Genomic DNA, 24,090 nt, shown 5'->3' on the forward strand with positions numbered 1-24,090 from the left:
TTAAGTATGAAGAGTGAATGCTTTCCCCATTGTTGGGATAATGTTTCAAATTGTTTACTCACTGATCAGCAGCGTATCTATGATAGAATATGCAGAATATATAAGTTTGGGGAGGTTTAGCTAAAATGTTTAGAGCAGTATGTGGTCAACATCATTTCAGGCATTCTTTAAATGCAGATCTCTCCCAAGATTTTCACCAACCTATAATGCTTTATCAGTCAGTATTATGGCACCATGAATAAAAAACCCTGTGCACTATTCCTGGTGAGAGATCCTAGGTGACTTCATATGTACAATAAGGATAATCTCCAAAAGAAAGAAATTAAAAATCTGAGTATACATGCATATATACATACTTGCACACTCATAGTCTCATACACATAATTTCCATCACATACTCAAAATCTACACAGACTCCTAATACCCATTTTGTAGGAAAGAAAAGCCAAAAGAGTATTGTATAAAACAATTCACGCATATTAGAGATGACAAGGTTTACCTTGAATGATTTGAACATAATTTTAATGTAATTATTTAGAAGGTATTTTGTAGTAGATGATGTTACCACGTGTGGATCTAAACAACGTAGAAGCTGGTGATGTAGTAGTTGCCCTATCAACAGTGAGCCTCTGGTTTGTGAATTTACTTAAATTTTACCTAGGGTGACTGACGATTTTTATATTTTGCACATTACCTATCATAGTACCTGAAGGAGTTGTTGGAAACCTGACTTACGAGTCCATTTCGTCAACTGCAATAAATGTAAGCTGGGGCCCTCCGTCTCAACCAAATGGTCTAGTCTTCTACTATGTTTCTTTGAGCTCACAGCAGACTCCTCGCCACGTGAGACCACCTCTAGTTACATATGAGAGAAGCATGTATTTTGATAATCTGGAAAAATATGCTGACTATATATTAAAAGTCACTCCATCAACAGAAAAGGGATTCTCTGATACATATACTGCCCAACTACACATCAGAACTGAAGAAGATGGTAGGCTGGACCCTTTTATTGCCTATTACGCAGATAGTTGGTGTTCTCTTATCTATGTTGCTTTCTGCTAGAAAACATTATTCTGATCACTACATAGATTCTGTTTGTTCTTAAGTAATTAGCCTTTCAATAAACACAATAAGGTTTAGAGTTTCTTAAAATTATTACCTGTTGATATAATTAAGTCCCAGTATTATTGAAGCCTCTTCTTTTTGATACTAATTCACTTTTGTTTCATTTAATATTCTTTTTTTCTTTTATAGTCCCAGAAACTTCACCAATAATCAACACTTTTAAAAACCTTTCCTCTACCTCAGTTCTTTTATCATGGGATCCCCCAGTAAAACCAAATGGTGCAATAATAAGTTATGATTTAACTTTACAAGGACCAAGTGAGAATTATTCTTTTGTTACTTCCGATAATTATGTAATACTGGACGAGCTTTCACCATTTACATTATATAGTTTTTTTGCTGCAGCAAGAACTGTAAAAGGACTCGGTCCTTCCAGTGTCCTTTTCTTTTACACAGATGAGTCAGGTAAGCCAGAATCCATGTTTCTCCCAATGATTTTACTGTTGCAGCACTTGCTCTCTCTTTTTAAGGAAAAGCATGGAAAATGAAAGGATATTTGATTGACTATTTGTAACAGGCTGACAACTATTCATCTGTTTTGCTGAACATTGTAAATTTGAGTTTCAGAACAAAGTGTTCTGTTTAAAACTACTTTGGAACTTCTGAGTTCCAAGTACAAAGCATCACTACCTATGCTCTTTATTTCTGCAATTAAAATGCGATCCGTTTATAAATCTTTAACTAGTGTCTTCCAGAAGCTAGAGTCACGCTGCTACTTTTCTGCTAAAAATGTTATGAATGTAAGTTTTGTAATGTGTTTTCCTGCAGTGCCTTTAGCACCTCCTCAAAATTTGACTTTAGTCAACTACACTTCAGACCTTGTATGGCTGAAATGGAGTCCAAGTCCTGTTCCAGGCGGTATTGTTAAAATATATAGTTTAAAAATTCATGAACATGAAACTGATACTATATTTTATAAGGTAGGTTGATTATAACACTGTATGTTTATTTCAAAAACTTAGAAATTCAAGTAAAATATTTTGACATGTGGGGGAAAATGGACCGTTTTAAATAATACAAAAGCCATCTTTTTTTAAAGAAAAAAATCTCTTTGGTTTCCCACAATTTAAGGATGCTTGAGGAAAACACAGCAAACGTTTGTCAGATATGGAAGTAAAGTACTTTGTAGAGCATTTTAATCTAGAATGTAAAACTTTTAGATATCTGCACGTTAAGAAATAATTACACCATTTTGCTAATGCTGCAAAAGTATACAGTAAATTTTTTCAGACTATTTATAGCCTGTTATTGTCTTAGTGTAATATATTTCTACAGTCATCCCCCTAAGCTGCAAGGGTCACATTCCAAGACCCCCAGTGCATGTCTGAAACCAAGGATAGTACTAAACCTATATGTACTGTGTTTTTTTCTTATACATCCATAGCTATGATAAAGTTTGCTTTATAAGTTAGGCACAGTAAGAGATTAACAACCATAACTAACAACAAAATTTTAAAACTTATAATAAACTGTAATAAGAGTTAGATGAATGCTGTCTCTATCTCTCAAAACATCTTCTTGTATAAATTTAACACCTTTTCCATCTTAACTAAGCATTTATCAAACACTGTGGCCATAACTTTTGCAGTTTGAGATACAACAGCAAAAGTTGTACAATTTTTTCCCTTCTTCCCCGATTCACAGCATTTCACAGAAACTTCGTTTTTACCACAGATCTTGGCAGCCTCAGAATACAATTTTTTTCTTTCCTTATTAAGTCGAGAACTTTCATCTTTTCACCTAAAGGAAGCACTTTACGGCTTCTCTTTGGCATCTCTGAATTGCCAGCATCACTACTCTTGTACTTTGGGGCCATTATTAAGTAAAATAAGGGTGTATTGAATACAAGACTGTGCTACCCCACAGTTGATCTGATAACCAAAAAGCCTGTTGACTAGCGGGCAGGAAAGACAGGACCCAGGGATAATTCACACCCAGGGCAAGATGAAGCAGGATGCCTGGAGATTGCATCACGCAACTTAGACTAGCTGACAATGTAAAAGTTATGAATTATCTGTCTCTCGAATTTTCCATTTAGTATCTTGAATTGAGCTTGACTGCAGGTAACTAAAACTGGAAAATGAAACCATAACTAAGGGAAGACGACCAAGTGTTAAAAGAAGTACCGAGTGAATATTTTTAACCTTTTCGGAGATGTGTTTATCCTGGACTTCTAGTAACCTTTCCAGATATAGTATAATTTCACACTAATTGGTCTTTTAAGATATATCATTATTCTTTTTCCTTCACTGCTAATTAGTTTACATTCTAAACGCCCTTTTACGTCTCCATTTTTAGGTTGCAGAATCAATGAAAAATACCCAAAGAACTAATGTAACAAAGGATCTCAAATATACCTGTATGATTTATAGTGCTTAATTGCCAAAATATATTGTAATACACTAGCATTTATTTGAGAAGTTGTTCTTTTTTCCCCAAAGGCAAATGCAGTACTGGAATGCTTTTCAGTTACAGCATGGAGGATGCAAAAACTCTGCATAAACATTGTCCCCAGTATTATATGCATTATAATTTATGACTGATGGTAAACTATTTTATAGCATGTGTAGCTTACAAAGTGAATAATAAAAAAATCAAAAGTAGTGAGTAATGCTATGGCATAAGGAATAATGATTTTTATTATCTTTAAATAATATGGAATGTGGCCATTCCTAGGACAAACAAGTATGAATATTGAAGTGTGGGTGTATATGTGTGATCTTTCCCTCAGAGCAGAGATGTCTACCATCAACACCATTAGCATAGTCATGAACTAAGGACTCTGGCATCAAGTTATTGGTTGGAATAATTGGCAATAAGGAACCCTGCCTTCAAGACTTACTGTGCTGCCTTAGGGCAGTTACTTAACTTTTATGACTTAGTTCCCTCAAGTGCAACATGGGATTTGTAAAGATGCAGCCATTAAAAAGTAAAGCTTGTAAAAGGAAAATCTATATAGAACATTTAAAACAATCCCCAGTATGTGAAAACATGCTACCTATTGTTCTTTTTGTCATAGTTTACAAAAGAATGAATTTCATTCAGCACTGTAATAACACTAAACCTGAAATGACAGGACTTCTTTACCTGAATATAAGTTATATTCTAAGATTTTTAGACATCTGTTCTCTCAATAGAAATGCTGCCATTGACATTTCACTATAAATATTTTTATTTTGTAAACATAATATTCATACATAAAGTATTCAATATATCCTTTTTGAGGTGGAAAGAGTAGTTTTCCTTTAAAATCTACTACTGCTTTTAGTTATTTCTTTTCACATCTATTTTGTCTTCCATGGATGTTCATAGCTTTAGTTTCTTTCGGATTCCTTTGTATGTATCCCATGCCATCTTCTTCCCTTTCCCAGTATCTAGGGTATCTGCTTTCCTCCCACCGTGTGCCTTTCTTTCTGTGGGCGTTGTCCTGTTTTCCTTTCTGTTTTCAGCTTCCTCTGTGTCCCAACTATGAGTTTCTTTTCTTTCTTTTCTCTCTTACCTTTCCAATGATCTGTGTGTCTGTGGAGGCATGATAATTCTTGGACCACTCCAAATGTTCCTGCCATCCCAGTCAGGTCACTCACTCATACTAAAAGAAATTATTTAGTAAAAAGTTCTGCTAAAAATAGGTTTGAAAATAATCCTTACTCATGTCTCCCTTTTACAGTTTACTTTGTCAGTCTGTCTACATCCAATAAGCTACTCACACTTTTTACTATAGTATCTTGAGTTCAGTCATTTCTCTGCTTACTCACTCACCCTTCCTAACCCAAGTCAAAATTTATCTGCTTGTTTTAATTTTTTCTCCGTATATAGTTGTTGGTAGATTTTTCTAATGAATGTAACAGTTCCTGGATGACAGGGACTACGTCATATATATCTTTATAATCTCCTACTTATCTAACCATGTGCTTTGTAAATAGTAATTAAGAAAGAATGAAAGAAAATTGTATAATACAGTGAATTCATAAAGGATATCAATAACTTGTAAGAGATTAATTTAAAATATAATTCCAACTATGAGTGCTCTGAGAGTTAGTATTCCTGCCACTGAAATGTTTAATGTATAAGTCAAACTGGTTTATATTTTGGATCAGATATAATACAGTATTCTTAAAATTATACCACATAAGAGGTTGTCTTTTTTCCCCCATAGGATAACTATTAATCTTAAGTGCTCTTTCTATTAGGACAATCTTCTTTGAATGAAGTGTTTGTATTTGATGGTAAAATTTTCTGTGAGAAACCATATCCTTTTTTGTACATCTGTGATAATTGTTTTGTTTGTTTTTTCATTTTCCTAAGAGATTGCATAAAATCAGAAATTTAGGAATTGTCTGGGAAAAACTCATAATTTATCAAGCTTAGCTTCATAGGAGCAGAGGTTCTGTTTCATGCACTGCTGTATTCCCAGTGCCTAGTGTATAATAGCTGATGAATAAATTAGTTTACAAATGGAATGTTACTGAGAACTAAAAAATGAATTTTGATGTATTCAAGAAAAAGTACCACTGATTGCTCATAAGTTGGAATCCAGTTGAGGACTTTAATTTTAGCAAATTTAAAAGAAGTAATCATATGTGATTCTAAGTAAAAATCAGAGAGACAAAATAAAACAAAACACTTCAGCTTTAAAAACAAATGGCAATTATGATATTCTTCGGGGTTGATGAGTGTCCAGTTCATCCTTGTGCAATTAGCTGAGCATACCCTGGGGCACACACAAAAACTGTTTAATTTTTAAATTTTTAATTAAAAATACCCATGCTTATTAAATCATAGGTTAAACACAGAAGACATAATTTTTATGTATTAAAAATATTTCTTCCAATTATAAATAAGTTTTTTGATAATGCATTTTGACTAAGAATTTATTTTTCCTGCCTTTCAGAATATTTCAGGTTTTCAAACTGAAGCCAAGCTTGTTGGACTGGAACCAGTCAGCACCTATTCCATCAGCATAACTGCCTTTACTAAAGTGGGAAATGGCAATCAATTTAGTAACGTAGTAAAATTCACAACCCAAGAAGCAGGTTAGACATGGTTTTTGGATCCTAAAATGTTTGATTTTGTATGTAACACTTTTCCCTTTCCTTTCTCAGTTTACGTGACTAAGTATCAATATTTAATTGTTCACTCAAAGGAGTTGAATTTTAGTGCTTTCAGGCTAGACTGGATCTTGTTGTCTGCAATCAGATGGATATATACTTATACATGTTTTTTCATTTTGGACCCAGGAAGTTGAAATAAAAGACTAGTTTAGGAGCAAAGTATACTGCTAGATATATATATGAAAAGTACCTAATTTCTAGTACTACTTGATATTGCTGGGGGGGGGGGGGGGGGTAGAGAAAAGCCAGTAATCACTTTTAACTGGTTGATTCATATCTTCATGAAAAAAAATCTATGACTTTTTTGTATATTGTGCAAAATATTGTCACAATATATTCAATAATGTATATTGTGACATTTGAAGAGCACTAGTCAGCATGTAAGCTTGTATTTGTCCATGGCTCATCTGTGACACGTGGTAGGGACTATGAAGACTATGAAATACCATTGGTCTAATTAAACAACTTACCTGTGTGTCATGACATACCATAGCTCAATTTTGTGTGTTGAATAGTTTTCATATAGAACTGATTTACAGATTTAATACTTTTCCTTCTCTCAACTGGAAGCACATGTTTTTTAAAGGCATCTCTTCCTCACTCTCTCTCTCTCTCTTTTTTTTTAAATTGATTAAGCACTTGATTCTGTGCTAGTCATTTCTTCCCTGTAGGTCTGAATGCATTTAGTGAATCCCTAAATTGAAATTGTAGACCACTCACTGATAATCATTTCACATTAATTTGTGGATTCCTGATACTTTGTTTTCATGGCATACCCCTAAGACATGCTTAGTAAATAGTATTTATAGTTAATAAAAGTGCACGCTCTGAAATCAGTGTCTGGATTTGAATCCAGGCTCTGCAACTTACTAGTAAAACCTTGGCAAAGGCACATGACTCCTCTGAGCCTCTATATCTTTAACCAAAAAGAAACATATTTTAGCAGTAGCCACCCATAGGCTATTATGAAAAAATATTTGAAGAGATCCATATAAAGCACTTATTACAGTGTTGGACACACAAGTACTCAAAAATATTACTGTTGCCCTGTTCCCATAATTCAGATGAAGAAGCCATGATTCAGGCAGATGAGATGAAAAGGGCTGAGACAATTAGTGAAAAAACTGAACTGGAACATCAGCCTCTGACCTCTAGTGAAAAGTGGACATGACTATAGGAAATGTGTATCATAAATTAGGGATACTATGGAAAAATGCTAAACCCATGAAAAAAGAAATATTTAAACCATTTACACACATATTACATTGATAAAAATTAAGGCTAATCTTGTGGACAGTGTTCTATAAACCTATAAATATATTTTACCAGTGAAATAAAATAATTCCATAAAACCCTGTGCCCTGATTGGTTAAATAAAATTTTCTATTTGAAGTGTTATAATATCTGCTGGTTAATTAATTGTTTTTAGGTTTATAGAGTCAGTAAAATGGATGTTCACAAAATCTAGGTTTATAATCTAAACTTAAGCACATTATCAACTTTCTCTTGTTCATTTACTTTTGAAAATAATGGTATATGTTTTTGAAAATAAAGCAAATAATTAAACATATTTAACTGCCAGAACCTGGGATCAACAGAGGAATCATCTTTTCTTTAAATGCCATACACCCCACTAAGTTATTCTGCTTTAGTTCTGATGCCTTTATCTTACAAAGGATGAAGGATTTGTAAAGACAGGAATTTAGGCCAGAGGAGAGCACTGTAGGCAAGTGCTCAAATATGACTTGAATGTTCTTTAAATAACTCTGCTTCCCCATAAGGACAGGTTTTTTTTCTTTTTACTGCTTGTTGTTTGTAATCCACAAACTGACAATGTGCAAATTTTCTTTACAGCATCCTCTTTTTATTGTAACAAGATAAGCTATGCCAACATGACGGGACATTTAGATAATCAAACACTTCCCTAGAAGTTCCCACTCTCAGGGTCACTTTGGTGGGCCTGGGGTATTTCTCTTTAACCAGATCTGCCAAATATAGTGGCTACTTCCAAGTAAACTCAGGGAAGTTCTAGAAAAAACTGGGGCTGGTTTCCATTTTCAGTCTTTTTTTTTTTTTTTTTTTTTTAAAGTACTGAGGGATCAGGTCTTCAAGATTTTTACAAAAAAGTCATCTGAATATATAAGCAAAATCCCAAATTTAGTTACATGCTTCCATGTACTGTTAGGCCACATCGGTGAGGCACCTGCATCCATATCTATGTGTGCGTGCTTAGTCGCTCAGTCGTGTCTGACTCTTTGCGACCCTGTGGACTGTAGCCCACCAGGCCCCGCTGTCTATGGGATTTTCCCATGGCAAGAATACTGGAGTGGGTTGCCATTCCCTTCTCCAGGGGATCTTCCCGACCCAGGGATGGAATTCGCCTCTCCTGCCTTGCAGGCAGATTCTTTACCCACTAAGCCACCTGGGATGTTTTGCATTAGAACGTTCCATCATAAAGTATGGCTAAGACTGCTCCTTCCCATTAAGAGATGAATAGGGCAGGCTTCAACCACTGTCTGAACTTGAAGCTGGCTACCCAGTTGCTTCTGAGTATTTGAGGTTGTGTTGATGTTGGGCCTAGGAGAATATTCAGTGGTAAGGATTAACATGGTTACATAGAAAATGGGCCATTTGATTCAGTCCACGTTAAGAAGTTTCTGAGCACATGTTCAAAGGCTCAGATGGTAAAGAATCTGCCTGCAGTGTGGGAGACCTGGGTTCAATCCCTGGGTGGGGAAGATCCCCTGGTGAAGGGAATGGCTACCCATTCCAGTATTCTTGCCTGGAGAAGTCCATGGAAAGAGAGGCCTGGCGGGCCACACTCCATAGGGTTGCAAAGAGTTGGACGTGACTGAGCGGCTTATGCACCTGAAAGGTTGATATGTTACATTTTTATTCTGTCTCTACTCCTAAACATGATTTTACCTAGCAATCACATAATTAAATCATTTATCTGTTACATGTGTATAAATTTTAACTTTGGGCATTTGCTTGTCTCTTAAGTTCCAGACGCTGTACAGAACATAGAGTGTATGGCAACTAGCTGGCAGTCAGCCTCAGTGAAGTGGGATCCACCCAAAAAAGCAAACGGAATAATTACACATTATACGATCACAGTTGAAAGGAATGCTACAAACATCTCTCCCCAAGATCACATGTATACATTCATGAAACTTCTTGCCAATACCTCTTATGTCTTTGAAATAAGAGCTTCAACCTCAGCTGGTGAAGGTAATGAAATGACCTGCAACGTCAGCACGCTGCCTGAGACAGGTAACTAATGTGTAACAGGTGATTGACCTGAAGCCAGCCCTTTACCTGAAAAAGGGAACTAACCTGCAACACATAACTGTTCCTGGACTGGATCTTAAGTTTGTCAATAACATTTGTAATCTTTAGAGCACATTTGTCCAAAACTATATAAGAAATATTAAAAAATAGAACACATAATTTTTTATCCCACATGTTACGTAAGGACCAGCTGCGTGGTACATTGAACCACCTCCACAGCAATGGGAGATTGAAAGGAGGAAAAAAGAGAAAATCTTCTGTGTTTTACAAGTATGTATTTCTTATTAAATAAACACCAAACATTGAATTATATCTTATAATAATTTAAAATAGGGGATAAATATATAATGTCTTTTTAAAATTGATTTTTGTGACATTCTTAATGCTTCCCTGAATTCCATACTTGCAGTGTCAGCTCAATTTTTTCTATTTCCTTCTCTTCATAATGGCCTTCATCTTTATATTATTGGAGTAAAGATATCTAGGTCACTAAGCTCTAGGCTTCAAAGAAGAAAACTCTCATCTCCCCCAACAGTGATCCATTCTATAGTGTAATCTCTTTCGTCTTCTACCATCTCTAATTATTATACTTCTTCATATCAATGAAAACCTGATTCCTTCGTGGTAATACTACTTCCTTGGAGGTCCTCCCTAATGGGGACTGTGGGGGGTGACATAATTGTTTATCTTTGGCACATCTAGATCCTTATCTTGGAAACCTCTTTTAGCCTTTCCTCCTTTTGAAATCAGCATCACCCAGTTTTCTCTGCTTTTCTGTCTTCGAGGGTATACACCACAGAGCTTCAGGACACAGTGTGCCTTCTCTCTGATTTCTGCATCCATGTCAGCATCTTTTTCTTCTCATCCTTCTAAAGCAACATTTCTCGAGACTTCAGGGTTTTCCCTGTTCATCTGGAATGGATGCATCTCAAAATATGTCACTGTGACTCATCTTCCAGGATATTCCCTACTCTGAATGGACCTCACTGTTTGTTTTCACTAGATGCTGGCTGATTAACAGTGCTGGAGAAAAATGTAAATGGTTCTACTTTGTTTAGCTATTTTCTAACTCTCCCAACTGCCCTACAATCTTCTATACAGTGTACATCCCTATTTACACTTCATCAATTTTCCATAGGAAAATTCTTATCTTACTCAGAACATAATCTACCCCTGCTATCATCCATCTTTGATGTTCTTATTAATTTTACTAATAGCATCAAAGATATTGATTTGCTTTCCTTCAAAATTTACACATATCTTTATTTATATCTCAAAATATCCTCTCTTGGGGATGTCACTACCTTTCTGTTTATAGGAATCTAACTGTTCATTTTTGTTTCAAACTCATGTCTCTTCTAAAACATAGCTCCATCAATTTAATCTACTTTCTCATACACTTTATTTTATTTCTCACTCTTTTGTATGCGTACATACACACCAACAATCCCACAAATAGTTAGAAAATTTCAACTGAGGCCCTGGTTCATATTTCAACCCTCAGTCAGTTCAGTTCAGTTCAGTCACTCAGTCTTGTCCGACTCTTTGCAACCCCATGAATTGCAGCACGCCAGGCCTCCCTGTCCATCACCAACTCCCGGAGTTTACTCAAACTCATGTCCATCGAGTCGGTGATGCCATCCAACCATCTCATCCTCTGTCGTCCCCTTCTCCTCCTGCTCCCAATCCCTCCCACCATCAAGGTCTTTTCCAGTGAGTCAACCCTTCGCATGAGGTGGCCAAAGTATTGGAGTTTCAGCTTCAACATCAGTCCTTCCAATGAACACCCAGGACTGATCTCCTTCAGGATGGACTGGTTGGATCTCCTTGCAGTCCAAGGGACTCTCAAGAGTCTTCTCCAACACCATAGTTCAAAAGCTTCAATTCTTCAGCACTCAGCTTTCTTTACAGTCCAACTCTCATATCCATACATGACTGCTGGAAAAGCCATAGCCTTGACTAGACGGACCTTTGTTGGCAAAGTAATGTCTCTGCTTTTTAATATGCTGTCTAGGTTGGTCATAACTTTCCTTCCAAGGAGAGAGCATCTTTTAATTTCATGGCTGTGATCACCATCTGTAGTGATTTTGGAGCCCAAAAAAATGAAGTCTGACACTGTTTCCACTGTTTCCCCATTTATTTCCCATGAACCCTAATGATATTCGAAGTGGAATTCATGTAATGTGAATTCTCCTTTTCTTCCTCACTTTTCTATACCTGTCCTTTACAATCAGTTGGGGACAAAGCCTCATATTTTTATGTGATTCTTCCTCCCACCTCTCCTACATATAATCAGGGCTTATCAATTCAATCTCTGCCATTTGCCCCTTCTTATTCAACTTGACTATCCCCATTTAATTTCAGACTTGCTGCTTCCTATAATAATACCCTAAAGTGGCCTTATCACCCATTTTATCCAGCCTGCCCATCAGTACCATCTCTCCACCCACTTACTTTGATTGAATTGGCTCTAACATACAATCTAGAACCTTTATGTGCTGGCATTTGAATTTTGTTTCCTAAAGGATAAGAATTAAATGTGTAGATTTAAGTGTCTGAGGCACAGAGGTGATAATGAAAGTTGATGTGTGTAAGAGATGGCCCAGAATACTCTAGAAGTTTTACTTACTCTTATGTACAAATCTTTAATGATATGCTAATTATTAAAACTACAGATTCCTGGACTTCACCCTAGACTTGGCTGAATCTCCCAAGAGACGAAGCCTAACAATCTATACTTTTAAGCATCTCTCTGATGACTCTGTAAATTTTGGGAATGACTGGACTAGATGACCTAGGAATTTTGATGGCAGGTGATATGTAGCAGAGAGGACAGACAAACAGTGTCAGAGAGATGCAGAAAGGGGTGGCAGGTGTTTCCTCAGTGGGTGGGCAGCAGATCATCACTAAACAGAGTCTGAGAGAAGGAAATATGTTCACATCCAGGCAGGTGGTCTCCACCAGGGTGGTCTAGTACCAGGTAAAATGGTCCTGATCATTGAGTGGGAGCTGGGTCTTAGAGGAAGGGCAACAAAAGACAGGGCAGAAATTCTGAGATTAATGAGAGGTTTAAGACTCAGAAAACAAGACAGAGGACTCATTACTATTGATCCCACTGGTACTCAAGGTGGCTGCACAGTTATAGGAATGAAGTTCAGTGAATAGAAGAGAGACACATAATCAAAGTATGTACACTTGATGTAGCGCCACCTGAACTTAAGGATGGGTCTTTGTAAAAAAAAAAAATCCTTTAATTAAAGGTTTGAATTAGATTTTAACTCAGGATTAAAAGACCACATGAATGGAGGTTGCCAGAATTCTAAACCAATGAATTAGGCAGGTATTAGACATATTGTACTAAGTATTCTGTACTCCCTTGTCACTAAAGACAATGTTTCTCGAAGTTTGGACTTCCAGCTCCCTGCATCAGAACATACCTGTACATCCCTGAGGCCCCTGCTGTAGACCTATGGGATCAGAGTTTAGAAAATAAAACTCACAAATCTTCATTTAAACAAGATAGGTGGGTGAGACAGTGCTGAAACTTGAGAACCATTCTATTGCACTGTACTTGTATGCCCTTTGCTTGTGGAGACTGTCTTACTTGTCTTTGTTTTACTAACAGTTCAGAGCAGAGAGACATGGGCATTCTAGGCACTCAGATTTTTGTAACAGAAAGAAATGAATTATGTTCTCATGAAATTCATGATTTTTCATAAGGGTTTTACTCCACTCTGATACATTATGTCCACATTTCCATCAGGCAAAAGTATAGATATTTTCTCCACAGTAAATGTAAAAGTTTTTTTCAGTTAAGGAGAGTCATTCATGTGAAATATGAGTACTAATTGCTGCTTCAAAAATACTTAAATAATTTGTCTTTGAAATTAGTTTTCAGATCTAATATGTAATTGCATTTATGAGGTAAATAATTTGCTTTTATCTGGGTTCACATGAATTGTTTGTAGATGAGACATTAGTAAGAACTAGAGATTCATTGTTCAACATGGAAGAAGTTCTATAGCTGTTGCAAACTTCTAATTTATGGTGGTCTAAGATTAGTCACAGTGTAAAATCAGCTCTGAGTCACTGACTTTGTACTTATTTTTGACATGAAGTAAAATCAAATTTGCCTCACGCCCTCGTTGCCTAGTGTTTGACCTTAACATTCCTTCCAGAGATTATTGGGTATTTTTCTCAGTGTAAACTTGGTGATATCTGGGCACAGTTAAACATGCTTCATGATGATTGAATTTATGAGCAGATTAGTGTTCAGTGTCTAAACCGGTTCCCTTGTCACAGTCAAACAGGTTGAAATAGGGCGTATATAGATGAAGGCCCCTCAAACCTGGTGATTTTAACAGTATTTTGTGTCCAAGTATATTATATTTACCAATAAAAATATTATAGCAAGTTCATGTGGATATAACAGTTAACTTTTAAAATCTGAGATTGGCTCAAAATGCTTACACTTCTCCATGTTATTTTCAAATCTTAGTAAATATGATGATTTAATATTGAGTTTGAAAAGTTCTTTTTGCTGGAAGCTAGTTTTATAGTTTGGGTTTATTCAAAGGTCTTCCAAGTTCAGTAATTTAGATTCCAAAGAGGAAAAGAAGTTACATTCCTTGGATGCCCAAAACTTAAATGAAGGAAAGTGAAATATGCAGTTGTGGCTTTTAGGATGTTCTTTTCAGCAGTGATTTATTTTTTGTTTCCCTTTTTAAAATTTTGTTTGTTTATTTTTGACTGTGCTGGGTCTTTGTTGCTGTCCCTGGGCTTTCTCTAGGTGCAGCATGCGAGGACTTCTCTTGTGAGCACAGGCTCTAGGACGTGTAGGCTTCAGCATTTTCTATGCATGGGCTTAGTTGGCCCACAGCATGTGGGATCTTCCTGGACCAGGATTGAACCCGTGTCCCCTGTGTTGGCAGGCAGCTTTTTACCTCTGAGCCACCAAAGAAGTCTCAGCAGTGATTCCTTTACTAGTTTTTATTTTTATTTTTTTATTTTTTTACCGTTTTGTTTTTTATTTTTTAATTTTTATTTATTTATTTATTTATTTTATTAGTTGGAGGCTAATTACTTCACAACATTTCAGTGGGTTTTGTCATACATTGATATGAATCAGCCATAGATTTACACGTATTCCCCATCCCGATCCTCCCTCCCACCTCCCTCTCCACCCGATTCCTCTGGGTCTGCCCAGTGCACCAGGCCAGAGCACTTGTCTCATGCATCCCACCTGGGCTGGTGATCTGTTTCACCATAGATAGTATACATGCTGTTCTTTTGAAATATCCCACCCTCACATTCTCCCAGAGTTCAAAAGTCTGTTCTGTATTTCTGTGTCTCTTTTTCTGTTTTGCATATAGGGTTGTCGTTACCATCTTTCTAAATTCCATATATATGTGTTAGTATGCTGTAATGTTCTTTATCTTTCTGGCTTACTTCACTCTGTATAAGGGGCTCCAGTTTCATCCATCTCATTAGGACTGATTCAAATGAATTCTTTTTAATGGCTGAGTAATATTCCATGGTGTATATGTACCACAGCTTCCTTATCCATTCATCTGCTGATGGGCATCTAGGTTGCTTCCATGTCCTGGCTATTATAAACAGTGCTGTGATGAACATTGGGGTGCACGTGTCTCTTTCAGATCTGGTTTCCTCAGTGTGTATGCCCAGAAGTGGGATTGCTGGGTCATATGGCAGTTCTATTTCCAGTTTTTTAAGAAATCTCCACACTGTTTTCCATAGCGGCTGTACTAGTTTGCATTCCCACCAACTAACCCTAACCCTAACCCTTTTCTCCACACCCTCTCCAGCATTTATTGCTTGTAGACTTTTGGATAGCAGCCATCCTGACTGGCGTGTAATGGTACCTCATTGTGGTTTTGATTTGCATTTCTCTGATAATGAGTGATGTTGAGCATCTTTTCATGTGTTTGTTAGCCATCTGTATGTCTTCTTTGGAGAAATGTCTGTTTAGTTCTTTGGCCCATTTTTTGATTGGGTCATTTATTTTTCTGGAATTGAGCTGCAGGAGTTGCTTGTATATTTTTGAGATTAATCCTTTGTCTGTTGCTTCATTTGCTATTATTTTCTCCCAATCTGAGGGCTGTCTTTTCACCTTACTTATAGTTTCCATTGTAGTGCAAAAGCTTTTAAGTTTCATTAGGTCCCATTTGTTCAGTTTTCCTTTTATTTCCAATATTCTGGGAGGTGGGTCATAGAGGATCTTTCTGTGATTTATGTCGGAGAGTGTTTTGCCTATGTTCTCCTCTAGGAGTTTTATAGTTTCTGGTCTGACATTTAGATCTTTAATCCATTTTGAGTTTATTTTTGTGTATGGTGTTAGAAAGTGTTCTAGTTTCATTCTTTTACAATTGGTTGACCAGTTTTCCCAGCACCACTTGTTAAAGAGGTTGTCTTTTTTCCATTGTATATCCTTGCCTCCTTTGTCAAAGATAAGGTGTCCATAGGTTCGTGGATTTATCTCTGGGCTTTCTATTCTGTTCCATTGATCTGTATTTCTGTCTTTGTGCCAGTACCATACTGTCTTGATGACTGTGGCTTTGTAGTAGAGTCTGAAGTCAGGCAGGTTGATTCCTCCAGTTCCATTCTTCTTTCTCAAGATTACTTTGGCTATTCGAGGTTTTTTGTATTTCCATACAAATTGTGAAATTCTTTGGTCTAGTTCTGTGAAAAATACCGTTGGTAGCTTGATAGGGATTGCATTGAATCTATAGATTGCTTTGGGTAGAATAGCCATTTTGACAATATTGATTCTTCCAATCCATGAACACAGTATGTTTCTCCATCTGTTTGTGTCCTCTTTGATTTCTTTCATCAGTGTTTTATAGTTTTCTATGTATAGGTCTTTTGTTTCTTTAGGTAGATATACTCCTAAGTATTTTATTCTTTTTGTTGCAATGGGGAATGGTATTGTTTCCTTAATTTCTCTGTCTGTTTTTTCATTGTTAGTATATAGGAATGCAAGGGATTTCTGTGTGTTAATTTTATATCCTGCAACTTTACTATATTCATTGATTAGCTCTAGTAATTTTCTGGAAGAGTCTTTAGGGTTTTCTATGTAGAGGATCATGTCATCTGCAAACAGTGAGAGTTTCAATTCTTCTTTTCCTATCTGGATTCCTTTTACTTCTTTTTCTGCTCTGATTGCTGTGGCCAAAACTTCCAACACTATGTTGAATAGTAGTGGTGAGAGTGGGCACCCTTGTCTTGTTCCTGATTTCAGGGGAAATGCTTTCAATTTTTCACCATTGAGGGTGATGCTTGCTGTGGGTTTCTCATATATAGCTTTTATTATGTTGAGGTATGTTCTTTCTATTCTTGCTTTTTGGAGAGTTTTAATCATAAATGAGTGTTGAATTTTGTCAAAGGCTTTCTCTGCATCTATTGAGATAATCATATGGTTTTTATCTTTCAATTTGTTAATGTGGTGTATTATATTGATTGATTTGCGGATATTAAAGAATCCTTGCATTCCTGGGATAAAGCCCACTTGGTCATGGTGTATGATTTTTTTAATATGTTGTTGGATTCTGTTTGCTAGAATTTTGTTAAGGATTTTTGCATCTATGTTCATCAGTGATATTGGCCTGTAGTTTTCTTTTTTTGTGGCATCCTTGTCTGGTTTTGGAATTAGGGTGATGGTGGCCTCATAGAATGAGTTTGGAAGCTTACCTTCTTCTGCAATTTTCTGGAAGAGTTTGAGTAAGATAGGTGTTAGCTCTTCTCTAAATTTTTGGTAGAATTCAGCTGTGAAGCCATCTGGTCCTGGGCTTTTGTTTGCTGGAAGATTTTTGATTACAGTTTCAATTTCCTTGCTTGTGATGGGTCTGTTAAGATCTTCTATTTCTTCCTGGTTCAGTTTTGGAAAGTTATACTTTTCCAAGAATTTGTCCATTTCATCCAAGTCGTCCATTTTATTGGCATAGAGCTGCTGGTAGTAGTCTCTTATGATCCTTTGTATTTCAGTGTTGTTTATTGTGATCTCTCCATTTTCATTTCTAATTTTGTTAATTTGGTTCTTCTCTCTTTGTTTTTTAATGAGTCTTGCTAATGGTTTGTCAATTTTGTTTATTTTTTCAAAAAACCAGCTTTTAGCTTTGTTGATTTTTGCTATGGTCTCTTTAGTTTCTTTTGCATTTATTTCTGCCCTAATTTTTAAGATTTCTTTCCTTCTGCTAACCCTGGGGTTCTTCATTTCTTCCTTCTCTAATTGCTTTAGGTGTAGAGTTAGGTTATTTATTTGGCTTTTTTCTTGTTTCTTGATGTAAGCCTGTAATGCTATGAACTTTCCCCTTAGCACTGCTTTTACAGTGTCCCATAGGTATTGGGTTGTTGTGTTTTCATTTTAATTCATTTCTATACATATTTTGATTTCTTTTTTGATTTCTTCTATGATTTGTTGGTTATTCAGAAGCGTGTTATTTAGCCTCCATATGTTTGAATTTTTAACAATTTTTTTCCTGTAATTGAGATCTAATCTTACTGCACTGTGGTCAGAAAAGATGTCTGGAATGATTTCAATATTTTTGAATTTTCCAAGACCAGATTTATGGCCCAGGATGTGATCTATTCTGGAGAAGGTTCCGTGTGCACTTGAGAAAAAGGTGAAGTTGATTGTTTTGGGGTGAAATGTCCTATAGATATCAATTAGGTCTAGCTGGTCCATTGTGTCATTTAAGGTTTGTGTTTCCTTGTTAATTTTCTGTTTAGTTGATCTATCCATAGTTGTGAGTGGGGTATTAAAGTCTCCCACTATTATTGTGTTACTATTAATTTCCTCTTTCATACTCGTTAGTGTTTGCCGTACATATTGTGGTGCTCCTATGTTGGGTGCATATATATTTATAATTGTTATATCTTCTTCTTTGATTGATCCTTTGATCATTATGTAGTGTCCTTCTTTGTCTCTTTTCACATCCTTTATTTGAAAGTCTATTTTATCTGATATGAGTATTGCGACTCCTGCTTTCTTTTGGTCTCCGTTTGCATGAAATATTTTTTTCCAGCCCTTCACTTTTAGTCTGTATGTGTCTCTTGCTTTGAGGTGGGTCTCTTGTAGACAGCATATATAGGGGTCTTGTTTTTGTATCCATTCAGCCAATCTTTGTCTTTTGGTTGGGGCATTCAACCCATTTACATTTAGGGTAATTATTCATAGGTGTGGTCCCGTTGCCATTTACTTTGTTGTTTTGGGTTCACGTTTATACAACCTTTCTGCATTTCCTGTCTAGAGAAGATCCTTTAGCATTTGTTGAAGAGCTGGTTTGGTGGTGCTGAATTCTCTCAGCTTTTGCTTATCTGTAAAGCTTTTGAATTCTCCTTCATATCTGAATGAGATCCTTGCTGGATACAGTAATCTAGGTTGTAGGTTATTCTCTTTCATTACTTTCAGTACGTCCTGCCGTTCCTTTCTGGCCTGGAGGGTTTCTATTGATAGATCAGCTGTTATCCTTATGGGAATCCCTTTGTGTGTTATTTGTTGTTTCTCCCTTGCTGCTTTTAATATTTGTTATTTGTGTTTGATCTTTGTTAATTTGATTAATATGTGTCTTGGGGTGTTTCGCCTTGGGTTTATCCTGTTTGGGACTCTCTGGGCTTGTTGGACTTGGGTGGCTATTTCCTTCCCCATTTTAGGGAAGTTTTCAGCTATTATCTCCTCGAGTATTTTCTCATGGCCTTTCTTTTTTCTTCTTCATCTGGAACTCCTATGATTCGAATGTTGGGGCATTTCACATTGTCCCAGAGGTCCCTGAGGTTGTCCTCATTTCTTTTGATCCTTTTTTCTTTTTTCCTCTCTGCTTCATTTATTTCCACCATTTTATCTTCTACCTCACTTATCCTATCTTCTGCTTCCGTTATTCTACTCTTGGTTCCCTCCAAAGTGTTTTTTATATCATTCATTGCATTGTTCATTTTTAATTGACTCTTTTTTATTTCTTCTAGGTCTTTATTAAACATTTCTTGTATCTTTTCAATCTTTGTTTCCAGGCTATTTATCTGTAACTCCATTTTGTTTTCAAGATTTTGGATCATTTTTATTATCATTATTCTAAATTCTTTTTCAGGTAGATTCCCTATCTCCTCCTCTTTTGTTTGACTTGGTGGGCATTTTTCATGTTCCTTTACCTGTTGGCTATTTCTTTGCCTTTTCATCTTGTTTAGATTGCTGTGTCTGGAGTGGGCTTTCTGTATTCTGGAGGTCTGTGGTTCCTTTTTATTGTGGAGGATTTACCCAGTGGGTGGGTTTAGACGATTGGCTTGTCAAGTTTTCCTGGTTAGGGAGGCTTGCGTCAGTGTTCTGGTGCGTGGAACTTGATTTCTTCTCTTTGGAGAGCAATGGAGTGGCCAGTAATGAGTTTTGAGATGGGTCTATGTGTTAGATGTGACGTTGGGCAGCCTGTATGTTGGTGTTCAGGGTTATGTTCCTGCATTGCTGGAGAATTTGCGTGGTATATCTTGCTCTAAAACTTATTGGCTCTTGGGTGGTGGTTGGTTTCAGTGTAGGTATGGAGGCTTTTGGACAGTCACTTATTACTTAAAGTTCCATGTAGTCAGGAGTTTTCTGGTGTTCTCAGGTTTTGGGCTTAAGTCTCCTGCCTCTGGATTTCAGTTTTATTCTTCCTGTAGTCTCAGGACTTCTCCAACTATACAGCACTGATAAGAAAACTTCTAGGTTAATGGCGAAAAGATTCTCCCCCATTAGGGGCACCCAGAGAGGTTCACAGAGTTACATGAAGAAGAGGAGAGGGAGGAGGGAGATAGAGATGAGCAGGAGGAGAAAAAGGGGGACTCAAGAGGAGAGAGACAGATCTACGCAGGTGTCTGTTCCCAGAGTGTTCTCCGTAGCCCAGTCACCTACAAAGATTCACAGAGTTGGATTGGGAAGAGAAGGGGAAAGGAGGAAATAGAGGTGTTCTGAGGTAGAAAACAGAGAGTCAAGATTGGGAGAGAATAATCTTCGGTTTAAAAATAGGGCTTCTCTTCTTTTTTTTTTTTTTTTTGTAAGGTTATAGTTTATTGAAAATGAAAATTAAGGAGTAGTAGAGTACTACTAGAGGACTTTAAAAGAAATAAGAGAAAAAGAAAAATAGAAAATATAAGGGAAAAAGGAAAGAAAAAAAAAGAAGAAAAAAGAAAAAAAAAGAGAAAAAAAAAAAAAGGAAAAAAAAATTTTTTTTCCCCTAATTAAAAAAATCGTAAAAATCTATGGAAATGAAAGTTAAGGAGTAATGGGGGAGTAATAGGGGATTTTAAAGGAAAATAAAAGAGAAAAAATAAAAAAGAAAAAATAATAAAAAAGAAAAGGAAAAAAGTAAAATTATATCTAGGAGTTTCTCTGGAGCTGTTGCGGTCAGTGTGGGTTCGGCTCAGTTTCAGATAGCTCCTCGTTCCAGCTTACACTTCTTGATATCTACAGGCCCCTTCCGGTGTAGTCGGTGTTTTCTACAGGGATTTTAATCTGTTGCACCAGTCCCTTCTGAGGCGGTTCCCTTTGTTTATTTGGCTTCTGTTTGCCGGTCTCTTCAGAGCCTCATTTCCGCCCTGACACAGGCGGGCGGAGGTGGACTCTTATTCAGGTAGCTAGTTCCGTCGCTCTGCGGGGAGGGGCTGGCGCTGCGGGGACGGACTGGCGCTGCCGGGAGGGGCTGGCGCTGCCAGGAGGGGCTGACGCTGCCCTCTCCGTCTGCGCTGCTCAGGCTCCCGGCTGTTCTATATGGAGCGCGCCCCGCGCTGCGCGAGGTTCCAGCCCTCGGGTGTTCCACAAAAGCGCGGAAGGAAAAGCTGCGCCTGCTCTCTGTGCCTTCCCCGTCAGAGCGGTCCAGGCAGCCAGGGGCTTGGTGGGCGCACTCTCCCCAGGTGTGGCGCGCCCCCTCCCTTCCGCGGACCCAGTCTCAGTTTCCGCTGGCGCCAGTCGGGTGCGCGCGCCTTCTGCCCTCCGCGTCCCCAGCTCCAGTCCCCGCCCGCGCCGGTCGGGTGCCTGCGCCCTGTGTCTCGCCGCGACCTTCCCCTCCCCCCTGCCTCCTGCCTCCGGCGGGGCTGGGCCGGTCCGCAGCCTGCGAGCTCCTCTCTGGACCCTCTCGGTCTCTTTGTTCTGCGAACGGCCGGCAGTGTGTTCGGGCGGTTAATTTTCTCTCTCTCTTTTGGTCTCCCACAGTTCAAGTTGGCAACTCACAGAAGCTCCCTCCGATTGTCCTCAGGGCACTCAGGCCCGGACCCTACCCCAAGCAATGCCGCCTTAAGACTCCCTTCCTGGGACGGATCTCCATCCTTAGCTCTTTTATCTCACTTTTTATCTTTTATATTTTGTCCTACCTCCTTTCGAAGACAATGGGCTGCTTTTCTGGCGCCTGATGACCTCAGCTAGCGATCAGAAGTTGTTTTGCGAAGTTTGCTCTGCGTTCAGTTATTCTTTTGATGAATTTGTAGGAGAGAAAGTGGTCTCCCCGTCCTACTCCTCCGCCATCTTGGCTCCTCCTCCCGTCCTTTACTAGTTTTTAATAGTAGGTATTAGGTTCCTAGAGGAAGTCCACTGAGCTTTCACATATATTAGTGGATCAGCGTTGAATAGGAAAGTTTAATTTCCCTGTTTTCCCCCTTCTATTCTTGGTTCTTTCAAATGTCTCTGTACTGCTTAATAGCATACATGTGAACTCTCAGTCCCCTTATGCAATGCCATGACCACCATTCCCCTAAGAACTCTTTAAGAAATGTGTTTTTATGTACTTTCTTTGGTACCTTATTTTGTGGATTTCTCTGAGCAGTGTCAAGATGACTGGGAAAAGTATGATTATGACTAAATCTGACTTCCATTTACCAGTTTTTTTAAAAAGTAAAATATTTATACAATATAGAAGAAATCAGACCATTCTTAAGTACCAATAGAGTGAATGTGGGTGGTAAAAGTGTTTCTCAAGGTTGCAAGTTAATGTACTAATTCAAAAGTTTACTGTTTCCATTGTCTGCATCCCACTGACTTCCCTCTCCTCAGTTGAGGTGAGAAGTCAAACATGCAGGCAAATTGTGTGATCCTGTTTGTTCCTAAGCAAGTAAATTGCCACATTCTACTTACCAGTCAGTAATTCCAGAAAGCACAAAGCCATTATAATTGCTTGTCACAGATCAAAGAGAAATAGCTACTAGTTTTGCTACTTTAACTGAAGTTCAAATGCTTTACAATGTATTTCATACAGATTTAAATAAGATTCAGTTCTGTTCAGTTCAGTTGCTTAGTCGTGTCCAACTCTTTGCTACCCCATGAACCGCAGCATGCCAGGCCTCCCTATCCATCACCAACTCCCGGAGTTCACCCAAACTCATGTCCATTGAGTCAGTGATGCCACCCAACCATTTTATCCTCCGTCATCCCCTTCTCCTCCTGCCCTCAATCTTTACCAACATCAGGGTCTTTTCCGATGAGTCAGCTCTTCTCATCAGGTGGCCAAAGTATTGGAGTTTCAGCTTCAACATCAGTCCTTCCTATGAATATACAGGACTGATTTTCTTTGGGATGGACTGGTTGGATCCCCCTGCAGTCCAAGGGACTCTCAAGAGTCTTCTCCAACACCACAGTTCAAAAGCATCAGTTCTTTGGCACTCAGCTTTCTTTACAGTCCAAATCTCACATCCATACCTGACCACTGGAAAAACCATAGCCTTGACTAGATGGACCTTTGTTGGCAAACTAATGTCTCTGCTTTTCAATATGCTGTCTAGGCTGGTCATAACTTTCCTTCCAAGGAGTAAGCGTATTTTAATTTCATGGCTGCAATCATCATCTGCAGTGATTTTGGAGCCCCCCAAAATAAAGTCAGCCACTGTTTCCACTGTTTCCTCATCTATTTGCCATGAAGTGATGGGACCTGATGTCATGATCTTCATTTTCTGAATGTTGAACTTTAAGCCAACTTTTTCACTTTCCTCTTTCACTTTCATGAAGAGGCTCTTTAGTTCTTCTTCATTTTCTGCCATAAGGGTGGTGTCATCTGCATATCTCAGGTTATTGATATTTCTCCCAGCAATCTTGATTCCAGCTTGATTGCAGCCATGAAATTAAAAGACGCTTACTCCTTGGAAGGAAAGTTATGACCAGCCTAGACAGCATATTGAAAAGCAGAGACATTACTTTGCCAACAAAGGTTCATCTGGGTCAAGGCTATGGTTTTTCCAGTGGTCATGTATGGATGTGAGAGTTGGACTATAAAGAAAGCTGAGCACTGAAGAATTGATGCTTTTGAACTGTGGTGTTGGAGAAGACTCTTGAGAGTCCCTTGGAGTGCAAGGAGATCCAACCAGTCCATCCTAAAGGAGATCGGTCCTGGGTGTTCATTGGAGGGACTGATGTTGAAGCTGAAACTCCAATACTTTGGCCACCTGATGAGAAGAGCTGACTCATTGGAAAAGACCCTGATGCTGGGAAAGATTGAGGGCAGGAGGAGAAGTGGACAACAGAGGATGAGATGGTTGGATGGCATCACCGACTCAATGGACATGGGTTTGAGTGGTCTCCAGGAGTTAGTGATGGACA

At 37.9% G+C, this 24,090-nt stretch overlaps 1 protein-coding gene across 1 annotated transcript in view; it reads left to right on the forward strand.

Annotated features, from left to right (window-relative positions):
* The window catches only part of PTPRQ (protein tyrosine phosphatase receptor type Q), a 237,221-nt gene that overhangs the window by 78,813 nt on the left and 134,318 nt on the right, over window positions 1-24,090 (forward strand). The window contains exons 21-25 of the mRNA XM_061122020.1: window positions 704-994; window positions 1,258-1,533; window positions 1,897-2,048; window positions 6,020-6,161; window positions 9,243-9,512. Of these exons, the coding sequence (XP_060978003.1) occupies window positions 704-994; window positions 1,258-1,533; window positions 1,897-2,048; window positions 6,020-6,161; window positions 9,243-9,512 (1,131 nt within the window). The remainder of the gene's footprint in view (window positions 1-703; window positions 995-1,257; window positions 1,534-1,896; window positions 2,049-6,019; window positions 6,162-9,242; window positions 9,513-24,090) is intronic.

This window comes from Dama dama, chromosome 3, assembly GCF_033118175.1.
Source record: "Dama dama isolate Ldn47 chromosome 3, ASM3311817v1, whole genome shotgun sequence".
Lineage (NCBI taxonomy): Eukaryota > Metazoa > Chordata > Mammalia > Artiodactyla > Cervidae > Dama > Dama dama.